Raw genomic sequence first — 14050 nt, forward strand, 5'->3', positions numbered from 1 at the left:
GGCAGTCATAAATGTAACTGTAAAGTTGTTCCATCGTATTTGCCATACACAGATTTTTAGTAGGCATTTTTGTCTTAAGTTTTCAAAAGTTTGCAGAACTCAGAGAGAGAGAGAGAGAGAGAGAGAGAGAGGAGGGGGGGTGCAAAGAGACAATAGAACAGCTTACTACTGCTCATACAGCTTATCCTAGATTAATTATACTACTGACATCTGTAAACTGGCAGTTATAGTTGTCCATTATGAAGTCCAGGAATGCTGGAAAAATCTATACATGACTCTTATTCATCTGGAAAGGAAGTTCCTTGAAGGTTGTTCAACAGAGAGTAGGAAAGATAAAAATCTGAAGGCACAAGTTTATGTGTATAATGTTGATATCGAATGACTTCCCAATTCAACTCCTGAATAGCGTTTCTGTCAGCCCAGTAGGTGGCAGGCAGGGTAATCATGGATTAGCACCACTGAATGCAGTCTTCCTGGTCATTGTTCTCCTACTGCAAGACATCTCTGTTGTTAACAATAAACGTCAGCAGTGATGGTTACACCTTGGGGAAGCAATTCATAATACACCATACCACTGCTGTTGCCCAAGATGCATAATATTATCTTTTGTGGTTGCACTCTGGTCTTTGTACGGGTAGTTGCTGCTTTGCCGGGGATCAGCCATTACTTTATTTTCCTTATGTTAACATAAAGATATCATTTCTTGTCATCAATACTGATACAGGACAGGAATGGGCAATTTTGTTCACAAGTCAGCTGACGACACGCAAGTAGACACACACACACACACACACACACACACACACACACACACACACACACACACACACGGTCACCCTTTTACTTTTGTGATTTTGGCAGAACATGCAGTACACATATACCCGATTTTTGACACTTCCCCATTGCAGATGTTGAGGGGATCTGAAGGCAAAATTTTATAATATTGGGAGTGGTCATTATCCATAAAGCAGCAACTCCTCATGGCATGACAAGTACACAAAAAGTCGTTCATACCCACATTTGTCTGAATACCATATCATTGCTCACCCACTATTCAAATGATGATTACTGCCTTCACATTAATTCCATTTATTGCATTAACTGATGGGTACAGTCATCACAGTGCTATAAACACATAATGAATTTCGTCTGGAATTGCTGGTTTCAGTATTAGTACTATGGCCATAGTGATAAATGGGATTAGTAGTATATCTGTGCAACTGAGCCCACAATCTGAGCACATATGTATTTGTGATCTTGGAAGTGGCAGTATGCCTGACTTGTAAGAAGATCCAGCCACAAAAACTCAGCTTGCATTCTCTCTCTCTCTCTCTCTCTCTCTCTCTCTCTCTCTCTCTGTGTGTGTGTGTGTGTGTGTGTGTGTGTGTGTGTCAAGTGACTTTGAGTGATATGGAAGTGATGAACAGGATTGACAGTGCAAGTGACACATTGGAAAGCAATGAAAACAGTAGTGTTTTTAGCCATGAGAAAATTGAATGCACACAACGAAATGTCCTGCAGACTGTTCAAAGAGAAACTGTTGGAAATGGAACAATGTAGCTTATCTTCCTAAAAAAAAAAAATACTTACTATTTTATATCTGAAATAGAAGGTACAGTTTTACAAAGTCTTGGACAAAATACAACTTCAAATCATTAATGAATCACTGACAACACTGTGTTTTTGTCAGTTACAAGAGAAACAATCTCTTATGCGGCCAAAACATTGCCTTTTTGACTCAAACAAGAACACATGCTGGTTTCTTGCAACAATGGATGAGCCAGAGGCACACTCAGCTCTAAGCATTTTCATGTCACAGATAAAAAGAAAAGAAACAATACCACTGAGACATTTCACGGCTCTCTCAAAGTATTTACACTTAGATTCTGATTAACCAGAAACACTACATGATAAACTGAGGAAGATAAGACCAGTTTGAGACCTGAGTTTCTCCTGGCGTATACAACTTTCAAATAACTTCCGGGAATTCAGCCAGGTAACACTTTCAGCGACCGCCGATATTTCGGCGGGAGAACACCCCGCCATTTTCAAGGCAAACTGCAACGGACAGGTGGCGTACATGCAAATTTAATACCTCGGTTCTCCGACAGAAGCAGGAAAGATAACACACACACACACACACACACACACACACACACACACACACACACACACACACTGAACACTAGTGCCACCAAAGATGACCAAAGTCAGAGCTGTCGATAGTGAGACTATGAATTCGCAGGTGAGGCAGCATTGACTCTGTTCCTCTGTTTTTTGACAAGGGAGAGAGCCGGATTCCAAACAGAGTTTAAACAGAAACCTCCATCCCTGTTAACGAGGTTGCTCGCTAATTTAATCTCAACTGCCTCCCTAATGACACTGTCCCAATAGCTGGACGTGCATGCCAATATCTCGGTGTTATTATATAACATGGGGTGACCAGTATCCAAGCAATGTTCGGCAATAGCAGATCTATTTGGCTGCTGTAATCGTGTGTGCCGTTTATGCTCAGTACATCTGTCCTCCACGGTCCTGATAGTTTGACCAATATATGTCATGCCGCAGCTACAAGGAATACGATATACACCCGCCTTACGCAGTCCAAGATCATCCTTAACGGACTCAAAAGTGCTCTAATTTTAGATGGAGGTCGGAAAACACATTTCACATCGTATTTCCGTAAAATACGACCGATCTTATTGGACGTGTTTCCTACGTAAGGCAAAAAGGCAGTAGACTTAGGTGTTGACTCAGAATTATCATCAATCACCCGATGTACAGTTGGTCGATAGTGCAATGCACGTTCAATCTGTCTATCACTATAACCATTTTGACGAAATGTAACTTCAAGATGGGACAGCTCAGCTGGCAAAGTCTCAGCGTCAGAAACGACATGTGCCCTGTGTACCAAGGTACGAAGTACCCCTTCACGCTGAGCCGAATGGTGACAACTATTAGCTTGTGAGTACAAGTCGGTGTGAGTACATTTCCTGTAGACTGCATGTCCCAATGATCCATCATCCTTCCTCCTAACCAACACGTCGAGAAAGGGAAGGCAACCATCCTCTTCCACCTCCATCGTAAAACGAATGTTCGGGTGGATCAAGTTCAGATGTTCTAGAAAGACATTCAAATTCTCCCTACCGTGAGGCCAAACAACAAAGGTATCATCAACGTATTTAAAGAAACAGGCGGGTTTTAAAGGCGCCGACTCCAATGCACGTTCCTCGAAGTCTTCCATAAATAAATTTGCGATCACAGGAGACAACGGACTACCCATCGCAACTCCATCTGTCTGCTCGTAATACTGGTCATCAAATAAAAAGTGGATGTCAACACATGCCTAAAGAGATTAGTTAAAACAGCACCAAACCTGGCTTCAATTAACCGCAACGAATCACAGAGGAACACGAGTGAAGAGAGAGACCACATCGAAACTCACTAAAATATCAGAGTCATTCAGCCTCAGTCCCTCCAAACGACGTAAAAAATCAGCTGAGTTCCTGATATGATGTTCACACCGTCCTACTTGTGGATTCAACAGAGAAGCAAGATGCTTGGATACACGATATGTCGGAGCACCGATGTTACTCACTATAGGACGGAAAGGAACCCCTTCCTTATGAACCTTTGGAAGGCCATATAACCTAGGGGGAACGGCACTATAGGTGTTAAGCCTCTTGATTGTGTCCTGCAACGAACCACTTTTCTTCAGGAGGCTGTTGGTCTTTCTCTCAACACTTTTCGTGGGGTCAGTATCGATTCTGCGATACGCTGAATCAGATAGTACACGTTGCATCTTTTGTACATAATCATGTTTATTTAAAACAACGGTGGCATTGCCCTTGTCATCAGGTAAAATAACAATACTGGGATCAACTTTGAGAGAGCGTAAAGCAGCCCTCTCTGCTGCTGTTACATTACTCTTGGGTGGACGAGCCCTAGTCAAAACACGGCATGCCTCCCCCCTAACTTCCTCTGCAGCGTCAGGAGGTAGTTTGCAAACTGCCTGTTCAATTGAACTAATAAAATCAACTACCGGCAAATTCTTCGGAGTGGGTGCAAAATTTAAACCCTTCCCTAGCACGGATAAGGTTGCGTCGTCAAAAGATTTCTCTGTGAGATTTATCACAGAACGTCGAGATATAACATCCGACTCCGCGCGATGAAAACGTTCAAACTTTGCCAAATGCCGGGCAGTAACGGAGTTGTACTCCCAGTCAGCTTGGGTCCATGAGGCACCGTCCAACCAATCCCAAGTGAAATCAGACGCTTCAGATGCAACCATTAAATGAAAACAATACAATTCTTTGGAAACAGAATCCAAACGTCGACGAGTAAAACGAATCCTTTCGCGGACAAGAGCCAAGCCAGCACGTTGCTTGATACGATTGGTGGCAGGAGAATTAATATGGTGCACAACCTTAGCAAATGTTGGGACATGATTTTCATCACGACACCTCAATAAAAACGACAAAGCACATTGCAGTCTAACTCGACAGCTACGAAATTTATCCAACTTATGTAAACACCGATACATTTCCTCCCCGTAGTGGTAAACAATGTGAGACCTGAGTTTCTCCTGGCATATACAACTTTCAAATAACTTCCGGGAATTCAGCCAGGTAACACTTTCAGCGACCGCCGATATTTCGGCGGGAGAACACCCCGCCATTTTCAAGGCAAACTGCAACGGACAGGTGGCGTACATGCACTAGTGTTCAGAGTGTGTGTGTGTGTGTGTGTGTGTGTGTGTGTGTGTGTGTGTGTGGAATTCCCGGAAGTTATTTGAAAGATAAGACCAGTTATTTAACAGTTGCTCGACAGTATATGTCAGGACTGATGAGTCAGATAACACCAAGGGGCAGACTTTAATATGTTCAGTACAAGCCACCAAAGGGGCTAGATTTTGGCATAAAGGTATATAATTTATGTCAAAGTCTGAAGCCATATGGGAAAGGAGAAGGAAATTTGTGATTTTGCTGCAAATCCAGCCAGTGAACTGACTATGTCAGGCTCTGTTTGGGCAGTGATTAACTGTTTACATGGGCAATTGGTATAGCTCTCCTAACTTGTTCGAGGAATATATACACAAGGCACACATGCTATTGGGACTGTAAGACCAACAAGGCAGCCTCAGTTCAGCAGAAGTACCCAGAGAAATGTATTTGCATCAGGCAATAATATACTTGTTGCAAAATGGGCTGGTAAAAAAATAGGTACGTCTTATGAACACCTAACAATAGACCAGAGTACATGGAGATGCACCTTCTAGAATGATATTGATGAAGTCAAATGTCATTTATGATACGAGGGCATGCTGAAAAGTAATGCCTCCAAATTTTTTATGAGAAAACTCTTAAAGCTTTTTAAATAAAACTAACTTCATAATGGTCTACACCTTTAGTCTTCATGTCTAAATATTTTTTTCTCAACATAGTCACCCTGGCGATTAACCCATTTCTCCCGATAAGACACCAGTTTGTTGATACTGTCACAGTAGAACGTTCGATTTGCTGACAAAGTCACAACCACACCTCTTTGGATGACAATGTGCCAAATCACTGAGCCACAGTTGTTCGCGATTGGTTTGTAGAATATTCTGGACAGTTCGAGCGAATTATTTGGCCACGCAGATCACCCATTGTGAATCCCACTGAACATGTATGATGGGACATAATCAAGAGGTTACTTTGTGCACAAAATCCTGCACAGGCAACATATTCGGAATTATGGATGGCTATTGATGCAGCATGACTCAATATTTCTGCAGGGGCTTCCAAAGACTTTTTTAGTCCATGCTACATTGAGTTGCTGCACAAATCAGTTAAAAGGAGGTTCAGTGCAATCTTAGGGGATATCCCATGACTTTTCTCATGTATTATGCAATGGTACAATGCCTGTGCTGACAATTCGTGTGAAACAGTGTTCATTCAGACAAGCATGCATGTCTCAAGGAACAGACACTGCATGACAATCCATAGCTGCTCATTAGAGATTGTAAAATTTAGATTCACAAATTACAAATCTAAATTAACTTCAGCCGTACTATTTATTGGCAACACACAAAATTTCTGCCACACCAGAATGCAAACCTAATTTCCCACTTTATGCAAGTAATCAACTTAACTCATAAGGCTATCCAAGCACACCTCCAGGGCCATACCAAACTTCCCTTTGTAAGGCTTCTCCCCCCCCCCCCCCTCCTCCTCCTCCTCCTCCTCCTCCTCTGCTCTCTCCCTCTCCTACCCCTCCTCTCCCACCCCTCCTCTCCCACCCCGCACCACACACACACACACACACACACACACACACACACACACACTCTCTCTCTCTCTCTCTCTCTCTCTCTCTCTCTCTCTCTGTCTGTGTGGGATTCCTGCCAGAGAGGGGGTGGTGCATTATGCCCTTATTAACAAGTCATTCTAGTAATATTTGTTCACTAAAGACTAAAAAAGGATTTCCTTTATAAAGTTGGCATGCAATTTATGTACAGTTTTTCCTGCTTTGTTAGTGGAGTTTGGAGTAAAAAAAAAAAAAAACCTACTTCATTGTACATCTACAATGCGCTTTTTGTCTTTTTTCTCTTACTCTGCATTTGTGTTATTTTCACTTCATCTCAGTTTTGGAAGTGGAACTGCAGTTATATATGTTCACATTCAGCATGTGTTACACTTGTGTGTGTGTGTGTGTGTGTGTGTGTGTGTGTGTGTATAGATTGAGTGTTGCCAGTCTGCAATTTTTTTAAATAATATGTTGTGTGTGTGTGTGTGTGTGTGTGTGTGTGTGTGTGTGTGTGTGTGTGTGTCGGGTTTCTGTAAACTAGTGTGAATTGGTGAAGATGTCTTACATGTTCAATAAAGATGTGAGTAGTGGGGGGAATGTACATGGACTTGTGGTTCAAATTTTAAATTTTGAGGGGGGGGGGGGGGGGTAGTGATTATAGGAAAGAAACAGGAAGAAGATGCGGAATGGTGCCTAGTCTGTGTCTTTAATGTTACATAAGTGGTCAGTTGGCTTAAAGACTGTTCGATTTGCCAGGTTGATCTGATCATTTGTGAGTTGTTTCTTTCCTGTTATGGTTTTCTGAATGTGGTAGTTTTCTTGTTGTTGTTTATCCTTATGATTTCCATGCCTGTGTCTCTAGTGGTGATTTTAGGTTGGTGGAAGTGTTCTGCAGAAGTTGAATGATTTGTCCTATACTTCGATGCTCATAGACGTTCTTTGTATCTGGTGTCAAATGCCTTCCTAGTTTGACCTATGTGTCTTTCATCACATGTATTAAATTTCAGTTGTTATATTCCTGCTTTTTGATGTAGACCAGTTTTTCTCTTGTTTTTGGAAAGTACTTTTGAAATGAATTGTTGGTTTGGTGGGCTATTTTTATGCTTTTTTTAAAGTGGTGGATATTTTGTGGTTGTATGTCATTGTGTACCATTTTTGTTTTCTGTTTGTTTCTCACTTTGTGTTGTTCCTGGTCTTGTGTTTTATATGTTGTTTGCGTGAGTGGCTGTCCATGTGTTGGTAATAGCTGAGTGTTTGCTCATTTTCGTTGCTTGATTTTATTGTTCAGCTTTGTCACTAAGTTTTCTTTGTATCTATTATTTGTGGCTATTTGGGCTCTGATATTCATTTCGTTTTGCTAGTTGTCTGTGTCTAATGGTATTGTTTAGTCTGTGGGGCATGTATCTAAGTGCTGCCTGCTTTTGACAGTTTTGGTGCTATGATATCTGCTTCATGATTGTACCTGTTGTTGCCAGTTTTTGGTAAATGAGTACTGATTGTTCTGAATGTTTATGATAATGACCAAGAAATTTAACTGCCTATTTTGGCCTATTTCTATTGTAAAAGCTATATTATTTTGAATGGAATTTATATCTGTATATAACTGGTCAATTTTAATGCTTCATTGTGTGTGTGTGTGTGTGTGTGTGTGTGTGTGTGTGTGTGTGTGTGTGTTTGGAGCTTATGTTAACATGTTATCACACAGTGAGGAACAACCCTATAAAATAACACCCATGACTCACTCCCACCTCACTCACAATGACCACATGCTCACTGTTTCACACATCTTCAGACAATGGAGAAAGGGTGAACGGTAGTATACATGGGATTAAAATTCAAGCAAAACAAAAGAGGAGCTAAAAGAGAGTTGCAAGGAAATGTGACTGGTTGAAGGGGGGGGGGGGGGGGGGGGAATGTGGTTGAGCCAGTCACCCTGTTACCACGTTAAAAACATCTTTCTAAAATTTTCAAAAACTTGTTGGACAAAGCACAACACCTTAAAACTCTCACTACATTCGTTTGACTGTTACTCAAAAGAGAAGGCAGATCTGTCGGTGAATCTGCCACTGCCCACCTTTTGAAAAAACACAGACTGACTGAAATGTAATACACATGATGGAAGATACATAGCTCAAAATAGGAAGACAATTGACACCAGATACAAGGAACATGTATGAGCCTGGAAGTACAAGACAAATTGTTTGACTTTTGCAGAACACTTACATTAAAACCGACATAAAATCACCTCCAGAGATACAAACATGAAAATCATAAGGATAAACTACAGCAAAAAACATTGCCTCACCTTACAAGAAAACTACCATATTCAGAAAATCATAACAGATCATAAATGATCAGACAAACCACACACCCTTTAATGTAACTGACCACTTAATACAACATTAAATATATAGCTATGGCCAGACACCATTCACCACTATCCTCTCATCTCAGTCTCTTTCCTATATTAACTGTACCATCATCACCACAAAAAAAAAAAAAAAAAAAAAAAAAGGAAAAAAATCAAACTGCTTCTCTCATTCTCTCAAGCCTCCCCACACTCACATCTCTGTTGATCATACAACTAATTTAGACTAGTTCACACTCACCGACCCATACTCACTAAAAACCACACACACACACATTATATATTATTAAAAAATGTTTTAAAAAATCACAGGTTGCCAATGCTCACAACCTACACGAGAAACGAAAAAACGTAAACACTGTGCTGATTGTGAACACACATGACTGTAGATCTATCTCCAAAAGTGGGGTGCAGTGCAAAAACCACCAATGTAGGTAAGAGAAAGTGCAAAAATTCAACAAACTATCAAGTGTGTATGTACAACAAAGTTTCTTTCACCTTCAAATTCCACTAACAAAGAAGAAAAAGACAGCAGTTTGCAGAATAAATGAACAAGAGGCAGAAACACCATAAGTAAATTGCACACCAACTTTATAAAGAAATACTGTTTTTAATTTTAACAAACATTCTGGCATACACTGCAGAGACAAGACATGGACCGAGCGAGGTGGCGCAGTGGATAGCACACTGGACTCGCATTCGGGAGGACGACGGTTCAATCCCGTCTCCAGCCATCCTGATTTAGGTTTTCCGTGATTTCCCTAAATCGTTTCAGGCAAATGCCGGGATGGTTCCTTTGAAAGGGCACGGCTGATTTCCTTCCCCGTCCTTCCCTAACCCGAGCTTGCGCTCCGTCTCTAATGACCTCGTTGTCGACGGGACGTTAAACAACACTAACCTAATCTAACCAAGACATGGGATACCTCCTAATACCGTGTTGGACCTCCTGTCGCCCGGCGTAGTGCAGTAACACAATGTGATATGGACTCAACAAGTTGTTGGAAGTTCCCTGCAGAAATATTGATCCATGCTGCCTCTGAGTTGCCTGTACAGAACTTTGTGCATACATGAACTGACCTCTTGATTGTGTGCCATAAATGTTTGATGAGATTCGTGTCAGGCAATCTGGGTGGCCACTCAAATTGTTCAGAATGTTTCTCAAACCAGTCACTAACAACTGTGGTCCAATGACAAGACACATTGTCATCCATAAAAATTCCATCATTGTTTGGGTACATGTTGTCCACAAATGGCTACAAATGGGTCTCCAAGTAGCTGAACATAACCATTTCCAGTCAATGATTGGTTCAGTTGGACCAGAGGACCCAATCCATTCCTTGTAAACACAGCCCACACCATTATGCAGCCACCATCAGCTTGCAAGTGCCTTGTTGACAACTTGGGTCCACGGATTCATGGAGTCTGCGCCACTCTCAAACCCTACAATAAGCTTTTACTGGTTGAAATTGGGCACATCTGACCAGGCCACAATTTTCCAGTCATATGGGGTTCAACCACAATGGTCTCGTGGTCACGAGCCCAGTAGAGGTGCTGTAGGCAATGTCGTGCTGTTACCAGAGGCACTCATGTCGGTCACCCATTAACACCAAATTTCACTGCACTGTCCTAACAGATATGTTCATCGTACACTCCACATTGATCTCTGTGATTATGTCATGCAGTGTTGCTTGTCTGTTAGCACTGACAGCTCTACACAAATGCTACTGCTCTCAGTTGTTAAGTCAAGGCCATTGGCCACTGTGTTGTCTGTGGTGAGGGGTAATGCCTGAAATTTGTTATTCTTGGCACACTCATGACACTGTGGAACTCGGAATACTGAATTCCCTAACAATTTCTGAAATAGTGTGCCCCTGCATCTAGCTCCAGCAACCATTCCACATTCAAAGTCTGATGATAATCATGTCAGAAACCTTTTCACATGAATCACCTGAGTAAAAATGACAGCTTTGCCAATGCATTGATTTTTTTTTATACCTTGTGTACATGATACTACCACCATCTGTATATGTGCATATCACTATCCCATGACTTTCCTCACCTCAGTGTGCCTATCCATATTTCAAGAATGGCAAAAGAACATGCCCAAGTGAAACATGTCTGATGTAAATTTCTCTTTAGTTAATTTCAGTAAGCTTAAGAAAGAGAAAATCAAACAAACATAATATAGCAGTCTAATTGTAAATATTAACATACAGCTATAAAACAATTTTTGTTACATTTAACATGTTAATTCACGTGTGTCACAGAATTCAGTGTTTTCATAGATATGATATTTCAATATTATAACAATTATAATCACATAAACATCAGACTAACCTGCACCAAGTGCAAATCCTGCAATATTCCACAGTGGCAACATGACAGTCGGTCTTGCACGGTGTTTACGAATTAAATCTTCAAATTTGGCCAGGTGAGCCTTTTCTTGATCCCACATGTGTTGAATTGTTGCACCGACAGGGCTGTTTCCTGTAAACAGGTTAGGTATTGTGTGTTCTATAATTTTTGCTATTGAGCATCAGCTGAATCTTTTTCTGTAAGCAGTGTCTTGCACAGCAAGAATTATTGTTGTATAGTTGACAGGGCAAAATCCAACAGTTATCTTGAGTTAAGGGTGTGACACAGCCTTTATATACCACTTTAGATTCTATTCTGGTGCAAGCTAGTAAAAATTAAATACACTGGCAGAGATAGTGCGAAGTAAATAAGCATACAGATATAAAAACAAAATGATGTGGAGTAGTTCAGTCAACCAGAAGAAGAAAAGCAAGAGAATGAAGTTTCTGTCTTGTGAAGTAAGTGTGCTGCCAAATGGAAGAGTATGCCAAAGACTGAGGTTCATGGTGTTAACACAGTCTCGTATTATATTAGTTCAATTTTTCTCTGGGATTTCTGTATGGGAATTAGTGATCCAGCTTACAAATAAACCTGAAGTAAGGTATGTGTCTGTTCTTGAAAGAGAGAATTTAAACAGTTAAGTGTAATGGGGGGAGATGTTCAAATAACACAATGCAGTACAGAAAAGTTTACATTGCATTGCAGATGAGTGAGTGATACTGAAAAGCACAGCTTATTTAATTTTGTTTCCATCTTCACTTTTAATGTGAGCATATTATAGAATTAACCACTTAAGGCTCTGATGAAAGGAAATTTCTAGTTGAAGTATAGGTAACAGTAACTGTCTACTCTACATCTACAGGGTGGGTGAGAAGTTTAGTCTCAAATGTTATTAAGCAGGTTGGTATCTATGTTACTTCTTGTCAGTTGTTGGAAGTCATGTTCAGTGTTTTTTCATTCAAGGTCAAGTTTTAATCTGTAGCTATGGCAGATGTGAGCAGTAATAGTTAAACTACTGAACAGCATTTAGTGATAAGTTAGTGGGTGCACGAATGACAATACACAGGGCAGATAATGAGAAAGATTTGGGGACCTTTCCAGAAAAGATTTAATAAGATTCCACTGCGAAAAGCAACAACTTCTGGATTGGTAGTGTTAAAGACAGGTCACAGAGTGGAAGGAAGAAGACATGAGAAGAAACAAGTGCTGGAGTCTCTCATTCTTTGAACGATCACCTATGAAGTCAACATATAAACGTACTTTGGAGCTCAGTATACTGAGGACAAAGCAATCCGAGATCACATGAAAAAAGACTTAAGGTCAGATCTTTACAACCAATATTCATAAAGGAGTTATCAGGTACAGCCTGAAATAAGTGAGTTTTAACATTCTGCGCTTTGTTAACTCAGTTTCCAAATTCAGTGAACTGTGCCAAGATTGAGTTTTCAGATGAGTATGCCATTTATTGCAGCTCTTGTGCTATAAATATTGTCATTCAGAGCCAAAGGGAATCCTCATCACACAATCAAGTTACAAAGGAATGTCTCAAGTAGTGATATGGGCAGCAATGACATCACAACATCTGCTTGTGCCGTACTTTTTTGAAGGGACTGTAAATGGTGGAAATTATTTACACATGTTATGAACATGGTTAATACCCTAGGCTGAGGAAAGGGGCCTCACAGAATGCTTACCAGGTCTCTTGATATGGCCACCAAGAAGTCCTGACCTCATCACACCTGACAGATCATTAAGGGAGCACACTGTTAAGCTACAAACGAAGACTGTGCAATACTGCTGAGGATGCATTTCTCACTATAGCACTGGACATGCTCAAAAATACGTCAAGAAGAACAAGGAGAACCTTCAACATCGCAGCGCGTCAGCAATCGTTGGTCAATATATTAAAAAACTAAAAACCTGCATGGTTGCGAAAAAAGCACCTAGTGTTAAGTGTTAACCCAGGTTTCAGCGTAGATAACTACCACCTTCTTCTGAACAACAATAAAACCTGAAAGTGCCTAAGAAGACCTTTGTCAATGATTAAAAGAACACCATAGCTATACATTTATAAACGAAAAAGAAAAGGAAAACACAAACAGTACATATGTACAAAGTCAAAACCACTACTTAACTTACTGGTGTACGCTCCACCTCACACCGGCCTATGTTTGATGGGCCATGACCCGCCAAACTGCAGCTACAAACGGTCGCTCACTTACAAGCCTGACCCGCTATGTATGCACATGCACAAGACAAGGGAAGTTATTTGAATGCGCATACAAATACGAGAAAGTTTTACATGGGTCGGGGCACATGGAAATGTGGTAACAGCATGCTGTGGAACATACCAATATATTGTTTAATTGGACAGGTAAAAAATCTACTCACCAAGCGACGGCAGAACACACACATGAAAGATCTTTTGGAGCCAGTGACTCCTCCTCCTTCAGGCAGAAGGGTTGAAGGGGAAGCAAGAAGGGTGAAGGAAAAGGACTGGAGAGATCTAGGAAAAGGGGTAGATTTTGGGAAAGTCACAAAGAACCATTAGTCAGGGGAGACTTACAGTACAGGATGAGAAGGAAAGACTGATTGTTGGGGACTGCATCGGACGAGATTTGAAAACATGAGAGCTTAAAGGTGGAAGACAGGGTAATATGCAAGACAGAGATTACTACTAAAACATTGTGCACCAGTTAATACGAGTGAGAAGCTAAGTGCATTATACGTAATGGAGGTGGGAGGGGGCGGTGAAAAATAGACGGGAAAGACAATTAAAGATGTAGAAAACTAAAACAGAGTGAAGCAAAAAGTAGTTACAGTGAAGAAAAGCTGGGACAGAAGAAATTAACGTAAATTAAGGCCGGGTGGGTGGTGAGAACCACTACATGTTGTAGTGCTAACCTGTGGAGTTCTGAGAAAGTGGTGTCTGGGGGGAGAATCCAGAACATACTCTGCAACAGGAATATGCGAGTTGCCAGTATATACCCTCTGCCTGTGCCCATTCATCCTCAATGATAATTTGGTGGTAGTCATGAT

The 14050-nt window shown here is 40.9% G+C and overlaps 2 protein-coding genes across 10 annotated transcripts in view; one reads left to right on the plus strand and one right to left on the minus strand.

Annotated features, from left to right (window-relative positions):
* The window catches only part of LOC124799288 (protein shifted-like), a 62589-nt gene that overhangs the window by 31907 nt on the left and 16632 nt on the right, over nt 1-14050 (plus strand). The window lies entirely within an intron of this gene.
* LOC124799290 (5-demethoxyubiquinone hydroxylase, mitochondrial) overlaps nt 1-14050 on the minus strand; it is a 64603-nt gene that overhangs the window by 758 nt on the left and 49795 nt on the right. For all 6 annotated transcript variants that reach the window (XM_047262870.1, XM_047262874.1, XM_047262868.1 and 3 more), the window contains exon 3: nt 10994-11143. In XM_047262870.1, coding sequence (XP_047118826.1) covers nt 10994-11143 — 150 coding nt within the window. The remainder of the gene's footprint in view (nt 1-10993; nt 11144-14050) is intronic.

The sequence above is a fragment of the Schistocerca piceifrons genome, chromosome 5, assembly GCF_021461385.2.
Source record: "Schistocerca piceifrons isolate TAMUIC-IGC-003096 chromosome 5, iqSchPice1.1, whole genome shotgun sequence".
NCBI lineage: Eukaryota > Metazoa > Arthropoda > Insecta > Orthoptera > Acrididae > Schistocerca > Schistocerca piceifrons.